The following is a 14841-nucleotide window of genomic DNA, read 5'->3' as shown; positions in this document are numbered from 1 at the left end:
AAACACCTTGCCCACACAACTGATCAAGGATATAGGTCGATAGTTAGAGACCATTGAGCGGTCGCCCTTTTTAAATAAGGGCATTACATGTGCTTCTTTCCACATACTTGGAAAGATAGTTGATACAGGTACATTGTATAGCATACACGTATATATTATTGCTTAGCATATGGCTATGTTACATAACATTTAGGTGAATCGTCGAAAATACGTACGTGTATTGCAAATGCAGAAAAAAATCTGAAATTGCTGATAATCAAACAAAATGATTACAAAATATGAAATTCTCATATATACATTGTTTGGAAGTAATTTGTGCGGGTACACACTAGTACAGTCGAAATACGTTTATTTGTCACACATGTCTGTTTAGAAACAAAGAGCGGTGCACTACCAAAACATAAATAGGAACGTACTCCGTACAACTATCCTTCTCGAGTTTTTACTGGAATGCAAACAACAGTGACTGAGAGTTGTCTCCCGTTATTGTAGACAGTTCCGTAAACATCATGCCATCCATGGATAAAGTGTTCAAGTACAGGGACTGTAAGTTCACATATAATTGTTTATAACAATATATGAAACCATTGTTGATTAGTCTGCAATCTACCCATTTGCGCTCCCCACCTCATTAGTTTAAAGGGAATATTTCAACTCTGAAATAAGTTCACCGAATCGACTGGCTGTTTTCACAGATACCTGTTCTCGTTCACTGATTGAATCATGAATGTATATTTAGGGTGAGCTATTCATGTCAGTTTGTATTTTGATTTTTGATGCAGGTGAGGGGTACGAACGGAACTCTTACCATAATCTGTGTTTGACATTAAAACGTATATACAGTAACTCACGGTCACATAATTCACTGCATGTCACATAGAGACACATAATATTATAGTATAATGTTTGTGTTCTCAGACCACAGATAATACAGTATACTTTGAGAGTACGTTAGTTTGTACTCTTACAAAGGTAGATCGAAATCATCCTTGGCTACAATACTCCTAGATACAAATATTTCAAGACATTATGCTTGCAATATGTAGAATGTTACAATCAATCATTGTAATCAATCATGCATTGTTTGTTATAATGATATTAATATTATAATGATTGTAAATAAAACCTCAGGACACAATAAAGCTGCCACCTGTGACCAGAATTTGTAAAATAATTTGATCGATATGAACAGAAATGATGCTACAGCTACAATAGGTGAGTCACAGCTGCGTGAAGCAAGCAGAGATCACTTGAACACGAGCTATTTCCTGTAGTTGTTGCCACGGTTACCATTCCACAAGTCTAAATACTGCATCACATAGTACCAAACAAAAAGAACCTAACTAAGGGCTAAATGTAAGAGAGGTCAAATTGTCCATAATGCAGGCCACTTAAAACATACTTGCATCATCTCCGACATCTCATTGGGGGTAACTGCGGACGGCTTGAACTTGATGGACTGAATATATAGCTAAATATAAACATATAGATGTTGAATTTGACATATGCAAGAGTAAACATTTGTTAAATGTAACAATATTTTAGGGCAATGAACCTGGTGACAGCTAAAAGTAATAATGTTAGTGTCTTATATTCCGCTAATATCATCACACAAGATGTACACTTAAAGCAATAACACAGGCATACTGAACAAGATGGAATATGTCAGGGAAAGAAATTAACACCAGCCATCGATATGGCCTCAGGAAAAGACTGTAATCAGAGATGACAGGTGTGAAGAAGTATTTATTACCTTTCTAGCAATTATTTATAACTATGATATGGATTGTATTGGAGCAGGCCATTTGAGGGTTTGTTTTCAACACGATTTTCTGCAGGTTCCTTTGAAATCTTGGTAAACATCAGAGATATATCTTTGGTAAGGATCAGGTTTAGGATTAGATTTAGGGTAAGGTTTAAGAAGGTATACAGTTGTCTTATTTGTTCTTTTATTCTCAAAATCTGCTTTCAGTGACTGCTGCAAGATATATTTTAAATTTAATTGTTTCATTGTTAACACCCCTCTGTCTGTCACTGTACATCCCACATCTGCCTGTGAGTGTATGCCACACATGCCTGTCACTGAATGTCACCCATCTGTCTGTAACTGTATGTCTCACATCTGTCTGTCAGTGTATGCCACACATGCCTGTCACTGAATGTCACCCATCTGTCTGTAACTGTATGTCTCACATCTGTCTGTCAGTGTATGCCACACATGCCTGTCACTGAATGTCACCCATCTGTTTGTAACTGTATGTCTCACATCTGTCTGTCAGTATATGCCACACATGCCTGTCACTGAATGTCACCCATCTGTCTGTAACTGTATGTCTCACATCTGTCTGTCAGTATATGCCACACATGCCTGTCACTGAATGTCACCCATCTGTCTGTAACTGTATGTCTCACATCTGTCTGTCACTATATGTCACATATCTGTAAGTACATCACACATCTGTCACTGTATGTCACATTTCTGTCTGTCACTGTATATCACACATCTGTTTGTCAGTGTATGCCACACATCTGTCACTGTATGTCACACATCTGTCTGTCACAGTATATCACATATCTGTTACTGTATGTCACATATCTGTAAGTCATTGTATGTCACACTTCTGTATATCACACATCTGTCACTGTATGTCTCATATCTATATGTCCCTGTATGTCAGGCATCTGTCAGTGTATGCCACACATCTGTTACTGTATGTCACCCATCTGTCTGTCACTGTATGTCACATATCTGTAAGTACATCATACATCTGTCACTGTATGTCACATTTCTGTCTGTCACTGTATATCACACATCTGTTTGTCAGTGTATGCCACACATCTGTCACTGTATGTCACACATCTGTCTGTCACAGTATATCACATATCTGTTACTGTATGTCACATATCTGTAAGTCATTGTATGTCACACTTCTGTATATCACACATCTGTCACTGTATGTCTCATATCTATATGTCCCTGTATGTCAGGCATCTGTCAGTGTATGTCACCCATGTGTATGTCACTGTATGTCACCCATCTGTATGTCACTGTATGTCACCCATGTGTCTGTCCCTGTATGTCACCCATCTGTATGTCACTGTATTTCACACATCTTTCTGTCACACATCTGTCTGCCACAGTATCTCATATCTATATGTCCTTGTATGTCAGGCATCTGTCACTGTATGTCACCCATCTGTATGTCCCTGTATGTCACCCATCTGTATGTCACTGTATGTCACCCATGTGTCTGTCCCTGTATGTCACCCATCTGTATGTCACTGTATTTCACACATCTTTCTGTCACACATCTGTCTGCCACAGTATCTCATATCTATATGTCCTTGTATGTCAGGCATCTGTCACTGTATGTCACCCATCTGTATGTCACTGTATGTCACCCATGTGTCTGTCCCTGTATGTCACCCATCTGTATGTCCCTGTATGTCACCCATCTGTATGTCACTGTATGTCCCTGTATGTCACCCATCTGTATGTCACTGTATGTCACCCATGTGTCTGTCCCTGTATGTCACCAATCTGTATGTCACTGTATTTCACACATCTTTCTGTCACACATCTGTCTGCCACAGTATCTCATATCTATATGTCCTTGTATGTCAGGCATCTGTCACTGTATGTCACCCATCTGTATGTCACTGTATGTCACCCATCTGTATGTCACTGTATTTCACACATCTTTCTGTCACACATCTGTCTGCCACAGTATCTCATATCTATATGTCCTTGTATGTCAGGCATCTGTCACTGTATGTCACCCATCTGTATGTCACTGTATGTCACCCATCTGTATGTCACTGTATGTCACCCATCTGTATGTCACTGCATGTCACCCATGTGTCTGTCCCTGTATGTCACCCATCTGTATGTCACTGCATGTCACCCATCTGTATGTCACTGTATGTCAGCCATCTGTATGTCACTGTATGTCAGCCATCTGTATGTCACTGTATGTCACCCATCTGTATGTCACTGTATGTCACCCATCTGTATGTCACTGTATGTCACCCATCTGTTTGTCACTGCATGTCACCCATCTGTATGTCACTGCATGTCACCCATCTGTATGTCACTGCATGTCACCCATCTGTATGTCACTGTATGTCACCCATCTGTATGTCACTGCATGTCACCCATCTGTATGTCACTGCATGTCACCCATCTGTATGTCACTGCATGTCACCCATCTGTATGTCACTGCATGTCACCCATCTGTATGTCACTGTATGTCACCCATCTGTATGTCACTGTATGTCACCCATCTGTATGTCACTGTATGTCACCCATGTGTCTGTCCCTGTATGTCACCCATCTGTATGTCACTGTATGTCACCCATCTGTCTGTCACACATCTGTCTGCCACAGTATCTCATATCTATATGTCCCTGTATGTCACCCATCTGTATGTCACTGTGTGTCACACATCTTTCTGTCACACATCTGTCTGCCACAGTATGTCAAACATCAGTACGTCACTGTATGTCACATACCTGTCACTGTGTTTCAAATATCTGTCCGTCACTGTATATCACATGTGCACATCCCCACACTGTATGTCACATATTTCTCCGTCACTGTATGTCACAAATCTGTATATCATTGTATCTTGCATATCTATTATGTCACTACATGTGACTCATCTGTCTGTCACTGTATGTTATACATCTGTATATCACACATCTGTCAGTGTATGTCACACATCTGTATGTCACACATCTGTATATCACACATGTGTCACCATATGTCATACATCTGTGTGTCACACATCTGGCTGTCACTGTATGTCACACATCTCTATAGTGCCATGTGTATAAGTAGCTGTGAACGGTACAATTAAGGTATCTGATTGCTGGAGAGAGTTCTATTATTTTAGCATATATTATTTGCATGGAATGTCAGGAAGCAATTCTTCCAGTAATGTATGGCAGACCCAGTGGACTGTTTAGTCACATGACTGTTCATGCCAGTGGAGATGTGTTTATTCACCTGCTGCTTGTAACAAGTGCTTCACCTACCATGTCATATGACAACAGGTGTCATAGTGGCAGCATGCAACTCACACTGTGTCACTGTCTCGTGTTATGGAATGTAACTGCAGCTGTGTTTAATGTTTAATACAGTGATGAACACTCCAGGTAGGTGTTGACTAAAGTGTTGTTGATTACATACATGTTGTCAGATCCTGCTCCTGGTTCACTGAGCCCCAGAACCTGGGGGTGCCAATCATTCTACCACAGCGTGATCCCTTACAGTGTTCCCTGAATCACTTAACCTGGAGGTCATGACCATTAGACCACAATGTGATCCTGTACAGGGTTTAGTGATCCACTTAACCAGGGAGCATAATCATTCTACCTCTGTGTGATCCCTTATAGTGTTCCATGAACCTCTTAACCGAGGGATCACAATCATTCTGCTACAATATGATTCTGTACAGGTCATATACTTTTATATACTTGTATGTTTTCTGTGTATGTGTGTCTGGCTGTGTAATAGTTCGTGATATAATGCAATTTGAGATTATCCTCTTTATCCGCTTGGAGCCACATATGTGATCTACAATCAAAAGTGTATATGTTATGTTTATTCCCAAGTTAAACTTAAAGTTAACCTGGAAACAGTCCATGAAAGAACCTAGTGTGAAACCAGCCAACTACAAAGAGTTGGGGTATGATTAACAATTGTATTCATATATTAGAATAACTACAGCATCACTCCCATCCTTGAACGACTTCACTGGCTCCCAATATCCTTCAGAATCAACTTCAAGCTTCTCCTCTTCGCTCACAGCTGCATCTACGATGATGACTTTCCCAAGTATGTGAAGAACCTTGTAACTCTCCATGCTCCCAGCAGAGCACACCGCTCCAGCAACTCCCTTCTTCTTTCCCAGCCATCCACCAAAACCACAATGGGTGACAGAGCCTTCTCAGTGGCAGCCCCATTACTGTAGAAGAGCCTTCCTATCACCATCAGAGAAATCAACTTACTGTAAAGACTCTTTCAAAAAAGCCCTAAAAACCCATCTATTCACATTATCCCTCTCATAGGATTTTCTTACTCTCACCTTTCAGCGCCGTTGAGCAAATACTTTTTTTTTTAAGCAGGCGCTGTATAAATTCATTATTATTATTATTATGACAGTGGCAGTTTAAACTAGAGTGACATTATCATTTCAAAGGCCTCTTCATACAAGACAGTGATTATGACATTTCAGTACAACAAAATATCCAGGTTAAAAATGATATTCACACAATTGCTAGGCTTCTTATAACTTGAGGTTTAATGGGAGATAAGAGACAAGAGTTAACTCCCCTTATATACCTGAGAAGAAGACTCCAGACCATATGAAAGCTCAGATGAAAAATTGTACTTGAGGGGTGACTTCACAGGAGGGAATTTGACGTTTTAACAACATTTGTAAATATTTTAAGTACAAACTGAAGTTTTGAAAGACAGACTATAATCATTCATATAGCCTCAACTAATTAAATAACTTAATTAATTGTAAATAGTTTTGCTGTTTGTAGACATCAATATGTGAAAAAGATGGAACTCTTGTAGTAGTTACATTCAAAATATTTATGCGCTGAGATAATGGAAGTGCAGTCCAAAAATGTAACATATGTTATAGATAATCTTGTTCATCCAGAGGAGTTCCACTTTGTGTATGAGCACTGAACTTTCAACATTTGACTTGATGTATCTGCAGAACAATCAATTTCAGTTGACTTATTGTTTAAGGTAGCCCTTGCGTTGTACCACATACATAAGTAAAGAGAAACATGTAAATTTTCAATGAGTGTGTATGGATTTATTGATGTTCCTATATAACTCACATATTTACAGGCTGTGCATAAACACACAGCTGCAAGTTAACACCTCAGGGACAGTGTTTCCAGTGAAATAGTTTCCAAATTTTGCCAGCCATTTGGGCAAGTTATGCCTGAAAGTTACTAGCCACTAGTACTTCACTAGGACTGCACGGTATTGCTGGTATACAGGTATATCACAACACGCTTTTCAGTGATACATATTGCAATATTTTTTCTCACAACCAGTATCTTGGGTAAAGAACATATATGAATGTTTTGTGATTATCGTTAGGGTTTTGCTAAAAATCTGCAAGACTTTCATTCACAACAGATATTTTCCTTCGTTACTGAGTGAAAAAATGCATACTCTAATACAATCAATTGTATGAAAATAGAATCTATAACAATGCAACCTAATTTAGAGATTTCTGTTATCAGAACCATAACTTATATGACCAAGATCTTTTATAGATAAATATTCTTTTACACAGATTGTTTTGGGGGTCATTTCCGATCCCTTCATCAGGTGAACTGACAGTAAACTGTTGATAATATGATATCGACCCTATGATGTCATAAGTGTGCCATGACGTCACAATGCATGTGACATCACAATCAGAGGGAAGGGTACAGTGTAAAAGTAGTTGAAAACTTGACCTGCTATGTACATAATGATGATAAATTTTATGCAAGAGTTGAACGTAATACACAGTGATTGCTAATTACTTCTCAGAATGAATAGATACTTCACCTGTATAAAAGACATCATAACTTATATGTTTGGAGACTTATAATGTAGAAAATAGAAAATTAAACGTGGACAATTAGTGTTACTCACTGTCAAACACATAAGGTCCCAATATATCGCATTATGTGTCACAATACCCAAACATGAATCGCATATGTTGCAATACAATGAATATGCCAATACACAGACCAGTTATTCACTGGTCCGAAATGTAAATGTAGAAAGTTGTTTCACCATTAGGCAGCTAATACGATAAATGGAGAATCTCATCCTAGTGTCTACTGATATCATATTTTCTCACTAGTTGATAAAGTAACAGATATCTGAGGCTTGCCGAGGATATTTTTACATTTTTTAAGGAGTATTGATATAACTGATATCAGTAGACACGAGGCAAGATTCTATTTATCATCCAAAATCTTCTTCATTTGAAAAACATACATCTATCATGAAATGATAATTCATACCAAAATTCTTTATTAACCTTTAGTAACCAGTACAAGCAATATATTAGCATTCAAATATTAGGAAAATATGAATACAGAATATTAGTTTCATCATGTATCAGTAATAGCTTAGACAAGACTCCTCTCAAAAGTAGTAAAGCTTATCTCACAGACGTTCTATTGAAAAAGGTATAAGTTATGACCACACAATTTCATGGTTAAAAGCCTAGTCTGAGGTAATCAGAACACCACTGTAAGACAAACCATTCACTAAGACAAGGGTTATGTCCAGACAGGTTAATAAATTGCTTTGATGAGGTAAACATGCCATCACCTACAGTAAAATAACATTATACAAACACCAGTTAAGGGTCGTTAAAGATCCAGCCCAGAGTAAGCAATCAAGCATCCAGTAAATGTGCCAACAAGATTAATGCCACTTAGAATAGGATTAAAAGATTAAGTACTCCCCCTGTCTGGTCACTGAAGTTGTAATGGTAGGACACACCCCATTTTGTTTATTCTGTATTTCATTGGCTATTGTAGGTTACACCCATTTTTGTATCAGTCAGCAAATCAGAATCTTTGTATTGTTTAAATTGTAGTTAAATAGTCTCCAACTTCATTTGTCCATCAGTAGGGTTTAGACTCCCAACACAGGTCAGCTCTAGCCCTCAGCCCAGAGGGTTGTACCGACTCTCTGTGGCCACCCTTGTTATTCAATCTCTTGTAAATAAAATTGTAATTAGCTTCTTGTGACTTCGGACTCTTTGCTGAGTTAATTCCCCCAAGCAAACCAGCACGCCAGTTAGATAAGGGATTTCACTGGTACCCTCACTTGGACCCGAGATCCATATCATAACACATCTCGGAACACTGTACTACCATTTGATTTGTAGTACAGCATGTCATGGCATTGTGATGTCATCAACTTATTAACTAATAAACTGTGTTATCATCCAAAACAGGATTGGGCAACTGGAACTGAAAGTGGACATGCCCCATGAAATTTGTGAGAATTAGTGCACTAGGTATTAATACATAGTTTCATGGGGTGCAAAAACTGGTTTTCAATAATTTGAATCGTCAGTTTTTCTGCATTTTCACATAATGAATCACAGTGAATATCATTTATATAACGTGATGTATGGCATCAGGATACTGTGAGAATATTTCATCCATTCTGTTCTAATACGAGGGGAAGTCAATATGTTCATAGAACTCGATATAAAACAGAACACAATGGTTGTGAAATTGGTTTTATTTTTCAATATAGTCTCCTTGAACCTCGATGCATTTTGCCCATTTGTCTTTGAGACTGTCTATGCCCTTGAAATAGAAGTCTTCAGATTGGTCCCTCAGCCACGCCTCTGTTGTTGCCTTGAGGTCATCATCATTGGCAAATCTTGTTCCACGCAAGTGAGATTTCAAATTGCGAAACAGATAGTAGTCGCTGGGGGCCAGATCTGGACTGTATGGGGGATGGTTTAGTTGTTCGAAGCCACATTGTTGAAGAGAAGCTTGTGCAACACGGCTCTTGTGGACTGGTGCATTGTCGTGGAGAAGCATGACTCCAGCTGTCAACTTCCCACGCCTCTTCTCTTTGATGGCCGCTCTCAATCTTTTCAACAAGTCAGCATAGTAAGCCCCTGTGATCGTAGTTTTAGGTGGTTTATAGTCTATGAGAATCACACCCTTTGAATCCCAGAAAACGGTTGCCATGATCTTGCCAGCAGAAGGTTGTGTTTTGAACTTCTTGGGTGCAGGAGAATGCTTGTGCTTCCACTGCATGGATTCTTGTTTGGTTTCGGGATCCCAGTGATGAATCCAGGTTTCATCCCCAGTAACCAGACGAGCATGAAAGTTATCAGGATCAGCGTTGTAGATGTCCAACAGCTCACGACTGGATTCAACTCTCTGGTGACGATCATGTGCATTTAGGTTACGAGGGACCCATCTTGCGGATACCTTGGACATGTGCAGGTGTTCATGGATCACTGTGCAAACACTTCCATGTGAAATGCCACACTCTGAAGCTATCTCGTCCACCTTTATTCTCCGATCGGACATAATTAAGCGTTGGATCCGGGCAATTGTATCTTCTGTAATGGCTTCAGAAGGTCTTCCTGACCGTGGGTCATCTTCCAAGGAGCTGCGACCTCGCTTAAACTCAGCTGACCATTTTGCCACAGTGGAATATTGAGGGGCTTCCTCGCCATACACATTGATCATGCGTTTGTGGATTTCGGTTGCATTCACACCTTCTTTAGTGAGAAACTTGATAACTGCACGAAACTCAGTTTTGGAGGTTTCCATGATTTGTGCAGGGTAATCGTCTTTTAAAGGGTCTAACTCTCAAGTAAATGCTCGAGGAAGGTTGGGTATCAGTATACAGAGTCACAGATGAATCAACTCGATAATGACACCAATGACAACATCACCAAGGATATATCAGCACCCACTTCTATTAACTTATTGACTTCCCCTCGTATTTACCATGTGCTCTCATGTCTGATTTATGTCTGCATAACAATGCCAAGTAAAATATGAGATAAAGTTCATATCTTAAATCAGTGTGTCTAGTTATAATTTATGAAGTGGCCAGTCTGGTCATCAAATCTTAATACTATTTTCAGCAATCTCCACAAGATGCAGATTGCCCTTTTATAAAGCCCTACCCTTCCTTGAGTTGTACAGCAACTTGGCAATGCTCTCTCTGAAGAGTGGAACAGAGAGAGAGTATGAGATGATGTTTTTAGTGTGCTATTGTTTCCTGTGGAACACATACTGGTCATTGAGAGTATTTGTTTTCTTTTGCCATTAAAATTGTTTCAGTGATTGTTTGGCGTTACACTTTTGTTCAGGTACTCCTATTTCGACAGATGAAGTGACTGATTATTGGTCACTACTGTTTGTTGACCTTGACATATGACATCTGTAAGTCGTGATCCTGGTAAAACTTTGAGTGGTATATATGTAGGATGTGTATGGTCATCACTGTTTGTTGGCACTGACATATGACATCTGTAAGTCGTGATCCTGGTAAAACTTTGAGTGGTATATATGTAGGATGTGTATGGTCATCACTGTTTGTTGGCACTGACATATGACATCTGTAAGTCGTGATCCTGGTAAAACTTTGAGTGGTATATATGTAGGATGTGTATGGTCATCACTGTTTGTTGGCACTGACATATGACATCTGTAAGTCGTGATCCTGGTAAAACTTTGAGTGGTATATATGTAGGATGTGTATGGTCATCACTGTTTGTTGGCACTGACATATGACATCTGTAAGTCGTGATCCTGGTAAAACTTTGAGTGGTATATATGTAGGATGTGTATGGTCATCACTGTTTGTTGGCACTGACATATGACATCTGTAAGTCGTGATCCTGGTAAAGCTTTGAGTGGTATATATGTAGGATGTGTATGGTCATCACTGTTTGTTGGCACTGACATATGACATCTGTAAGTCGTGATCCGTGTAAAGCTTTAGTGGTATATATGTAGGATGTGTATGGTCATCACTGTTTGTTGGCACTGACATATGACATCTGTAAGTCGTGATCCTGGTAAAACTTTGAGTGGTATATATGTAGGATGTGTATGGTCATCACTGTTTGTTGGCACTGACATATGACATCTGTAAGTCGTGATCCTGGTAAAGCTTTGAGTGGTATATATGTAGGATGTGTATGGTCATCACTGTTTGTTGGCACTGACATATGACATCTGTAAGTCGTGATCCTGGTAAAACTTTGAGTGGTATATATGTAGGATGTGTATGGTCATCACTGTTTGTTGGCACTGACATATGACATCTGTAAGTCGTGATCCGTGTAAAGCTTTAGTGGTATATATCAAGGATGTGTATAGTACTACTGTTAGCTCACTGTACAGTTGTTGTGTTTCCATACAGCCGCATAGTCAAGGTGATGACAGATGTCACACACGGGATGACACATTCCTAATATTCTGTTTACTTCACCAGTGATCTGGGCATACATTAACATAAACTTGTGAATATTTTAGCTGTAAAAGAGTTTTGAAAATGTTGACACTGAACTCCAAATGTCTGCCTGTATGATAATGTATTGTCAGCAACAGTTAAGTCAGCGTATCTCTTGATAACAGTATCAATTGAAATATGGGAGCCAGTGATGTTATCAACCAGGAACATCTATGAATTCAAATACTGACAACATACATCAAACACCACGCAGAAAATGTTCTGCTAGCTTGTACAATACCTTTCTCTTTTAACCAAACTGGTCCATGTTAGCTGGCTTGATGAATTACATGTTCATCTATCATCACAATAAAATGCTGTACTTTTCTGGTGAATATCTTTGACACTCAGAGACTGTACGTGACAGCGTCTGTATCGTTGAGTGCAGTCATTGGCAGTTTCAGCTGCAGGAAATCACAACAGTATGAAAAAGTCCATTCAGATATAGATGTGATAAACATTCCACTGTTGCCTAACTGTGTTATCAAAGTACAGAGAATGATCACTCAGTGTGATAAAGGCCTGTTTGTTTTGTATGCCATGTGTGATTTATCAGTGACGGGGAGAGGGCCACAGTGGTCAGTGTGACCGAGAAAGTGAAGAGGCAGTGTTAGTGCTGGTGTTGTCAGAATACATAAATGGGTTTGGAAGGAAAGACTAAATATGTGTTGGGACCAGCTGTCGTGGAGCAGGTTGAAGTGCAGCAAGGTGATTGATATGACCATATATGGTCAACAAGATTGTTGTGTGAGTGAGCAAATGTTGCTTCATGTTGCAGTTTCTATAACCTGATCACGTTGTCTAACTTAATGTTAAACTCCCAACAAATTTACATACTCAAGCTTAGGTCCACAAGGCATCATATAGTCTAAGTCTAAATTGTCAAACTGAACTAATGTTCATATTATCCAACTTCTGAATGGGTCACATTTGATGACCACATCACTTTCATGTACTGCGTGTTGTTACTGTTTATTGTCATTTTGTCTGTGAAATGAAAGGCCTCCATTTTGTTTCAGACAATACATCTGTGAAATGAAAGGCCTCCATTTTGTTTCAGACAATACATCTGTGAAATGAAAGGCCTCCATTTTGTTTCAGACAATACATCTGTGAAATGAAAGGCCTCCATTTTGTTTCAGACAATACATCTGTGAAATGAAAGGCCTCCATTTTGTTTCAGACAATACATCTGTGAAATGAAAGGCCTCCATTTTGTTTCAGACAATACATCTGTGAAATGAAAGGCCTCCATTTTGTTTCAGACAATACATCTGATGGCCCCCGCCAGTGGAGGAACCTGGTAGGCTTCTGGTAAGTCCTGAACTAGAAGTCATCATTGAGTGCTGGGAAAGAGAACTTACTGTCTGCTGGCAGCCTTGAATTGGGTGGTACAATAATTGGTTTATGCCTTTAAGAGGGAGGTGCATTGGGGTGAGGGTTAGCCCTGTGTTAACAAGTGGTCTGCTGTCTGAAGGTGCTCTGGTCCTGGAGCATGGGTGTGTTCTGGCTTTGTGTTCTTTGAAATCAGATGGCATTCTTTACTTTGTCACAACTGATACAGTATGTCAGGGAGACCTACATGAATGCCAGTATGACAGACCTAAGTGAAGGCCAATAGGACAGATGGTGACCTGTGACAAGGCCAGTATAATAGAGAGACCTAAGTGAAGACCAGTAGGGTGGATGGTGACCTACAGGAATGCCAATATGACAGGGAAGGCTATGTGAAGGCCAAAAAGGACAGATGGTGACTTATGACAAGGCCAGTATAGTAGAGAGACCAAATTGAAAGCCAGCAGGACAGATGGTAGCCTACATGAACGCCAGTATGACAGTGGGACCTAAGTGAAGGCCAGTAGGACAGAAAGAGACCTACATGAATGCCAGTATGAGAGAGAGACCAAAGTGAAGACCAGTAGGACAGATGGTAACCTACATGAACGCCAGTATGACAGTTAGACCAAAGTGAAGGCCAGTAGGACAAATGGTGACCTACATGAATGCCAGTATAACAGGGAGACCAAAGTGAAGACCAGTAGGACAGATGGTGACCAGATGGTGGCCAGTAGGACAGATGGTGACCTACATGAACTCCAGTATGACAGTGAGACCAAAGTGAAGGCCAGTAGGACAAATGGTGACCTACATGAATGCCAGTATAACAGGGAGACCAAAGTGAAGACCAGTAGGACAGATGGTGACCAGATGGTGGCCAGTAGGACAGATGGTGACCTACATGAACTCCAGTATGACAGTGAGACCAAAGTGAAGGCCAGTAGACTGAAGGTGACCTACATGAATGCCAGTATGACAGTGAGACCAAACTGAAGGCCAGTGGGGCAGATGGTGACCTACATGAATGCCAGTATGACAGTGAGACCAAAGTGAAGGCCAGTAGGACAGATAGTGACCTAGATCAGGGCCGGTATGACAGGGAGACCAAAGTGAAGGCCAGTAGGACAGATGGTGACCTACATGAATGCCAGTATGACAGGGAGACATAAGTGAAGGCCAGTAGGACAAATGGTGACCTACATGACCTCCAGTATTACAAGGAGACCTAAGTGAAGGCCAGATGTAAGACTGATGGTGACCTACATGAAAGTCATTATGACAGGGAGACCAAAGTGAAGGCCAGGACAGATGTTGACCTACATGAATGCCAGTATGACTGTGAGACCAAAGTAAAGATCAGTAGGACAGATGGTGACCTACATGAACACCAGTATGACCGGGAGACCTAAGTGAAAGCCAGTAGGACAGATGGTGACCTACATGAATGCCAGTGTGACAGG

At 40.0% G+C, this 14841-nt stretch overlaps 1 protein-coding gene across 4 annotated transcripts in view; it reads left to right on the top strand.

Moving 5' to 3' along the window:
- The first annotated feature begins 470 nt into the window (after positions 1-470).
- LOC137296002 (battenin-like) overlaps positions 471-14841 on the top strand; it is a 39062-nt gene continuing 24691 nt past the window's right edge. The window contains exons 1-2 of one of the 4 annotated variants that reach the window (XM_067827624.1): positions 471-546; positions 13309-13357. In XM_067827624.1, the coding sequence (XP_067683725.1) occupies positions 510-546; positions 13309-13357 (86 nt within the window). In that variant the 5' untranslated portion in view covers positions 471-509. Of the gene's footprint in view, positions 547-5060; positions 5158-12539; positions 12791-13308; positions 13358-14841 lie in introns of those variants that run through there. The other 3 variants (XM_067827625.1, XM_067827626.1, XM_067827623.1) reach the window with 3 other exon arrangements.

Source organism: Haliotis asinina, chromosome 9, assembly GCF_037392515.1.
Source record: "Haliotis asinina isolate JCU_RB_2024 chromosome 9, JCU_Hal_asi_v2, whole genome shotgun sequence".
NCBI classification, from domain to species: Eukaryota; Metazoa; Mollusca; class Gastropoda; order Lepetellida; family Haliotidae; genus Haliotis; species Haliotis asinina.
Note: the sequence above shows the minus strand (reverse complement) of the source record. Positions and strands in the feature narration are given on the sequence as shown.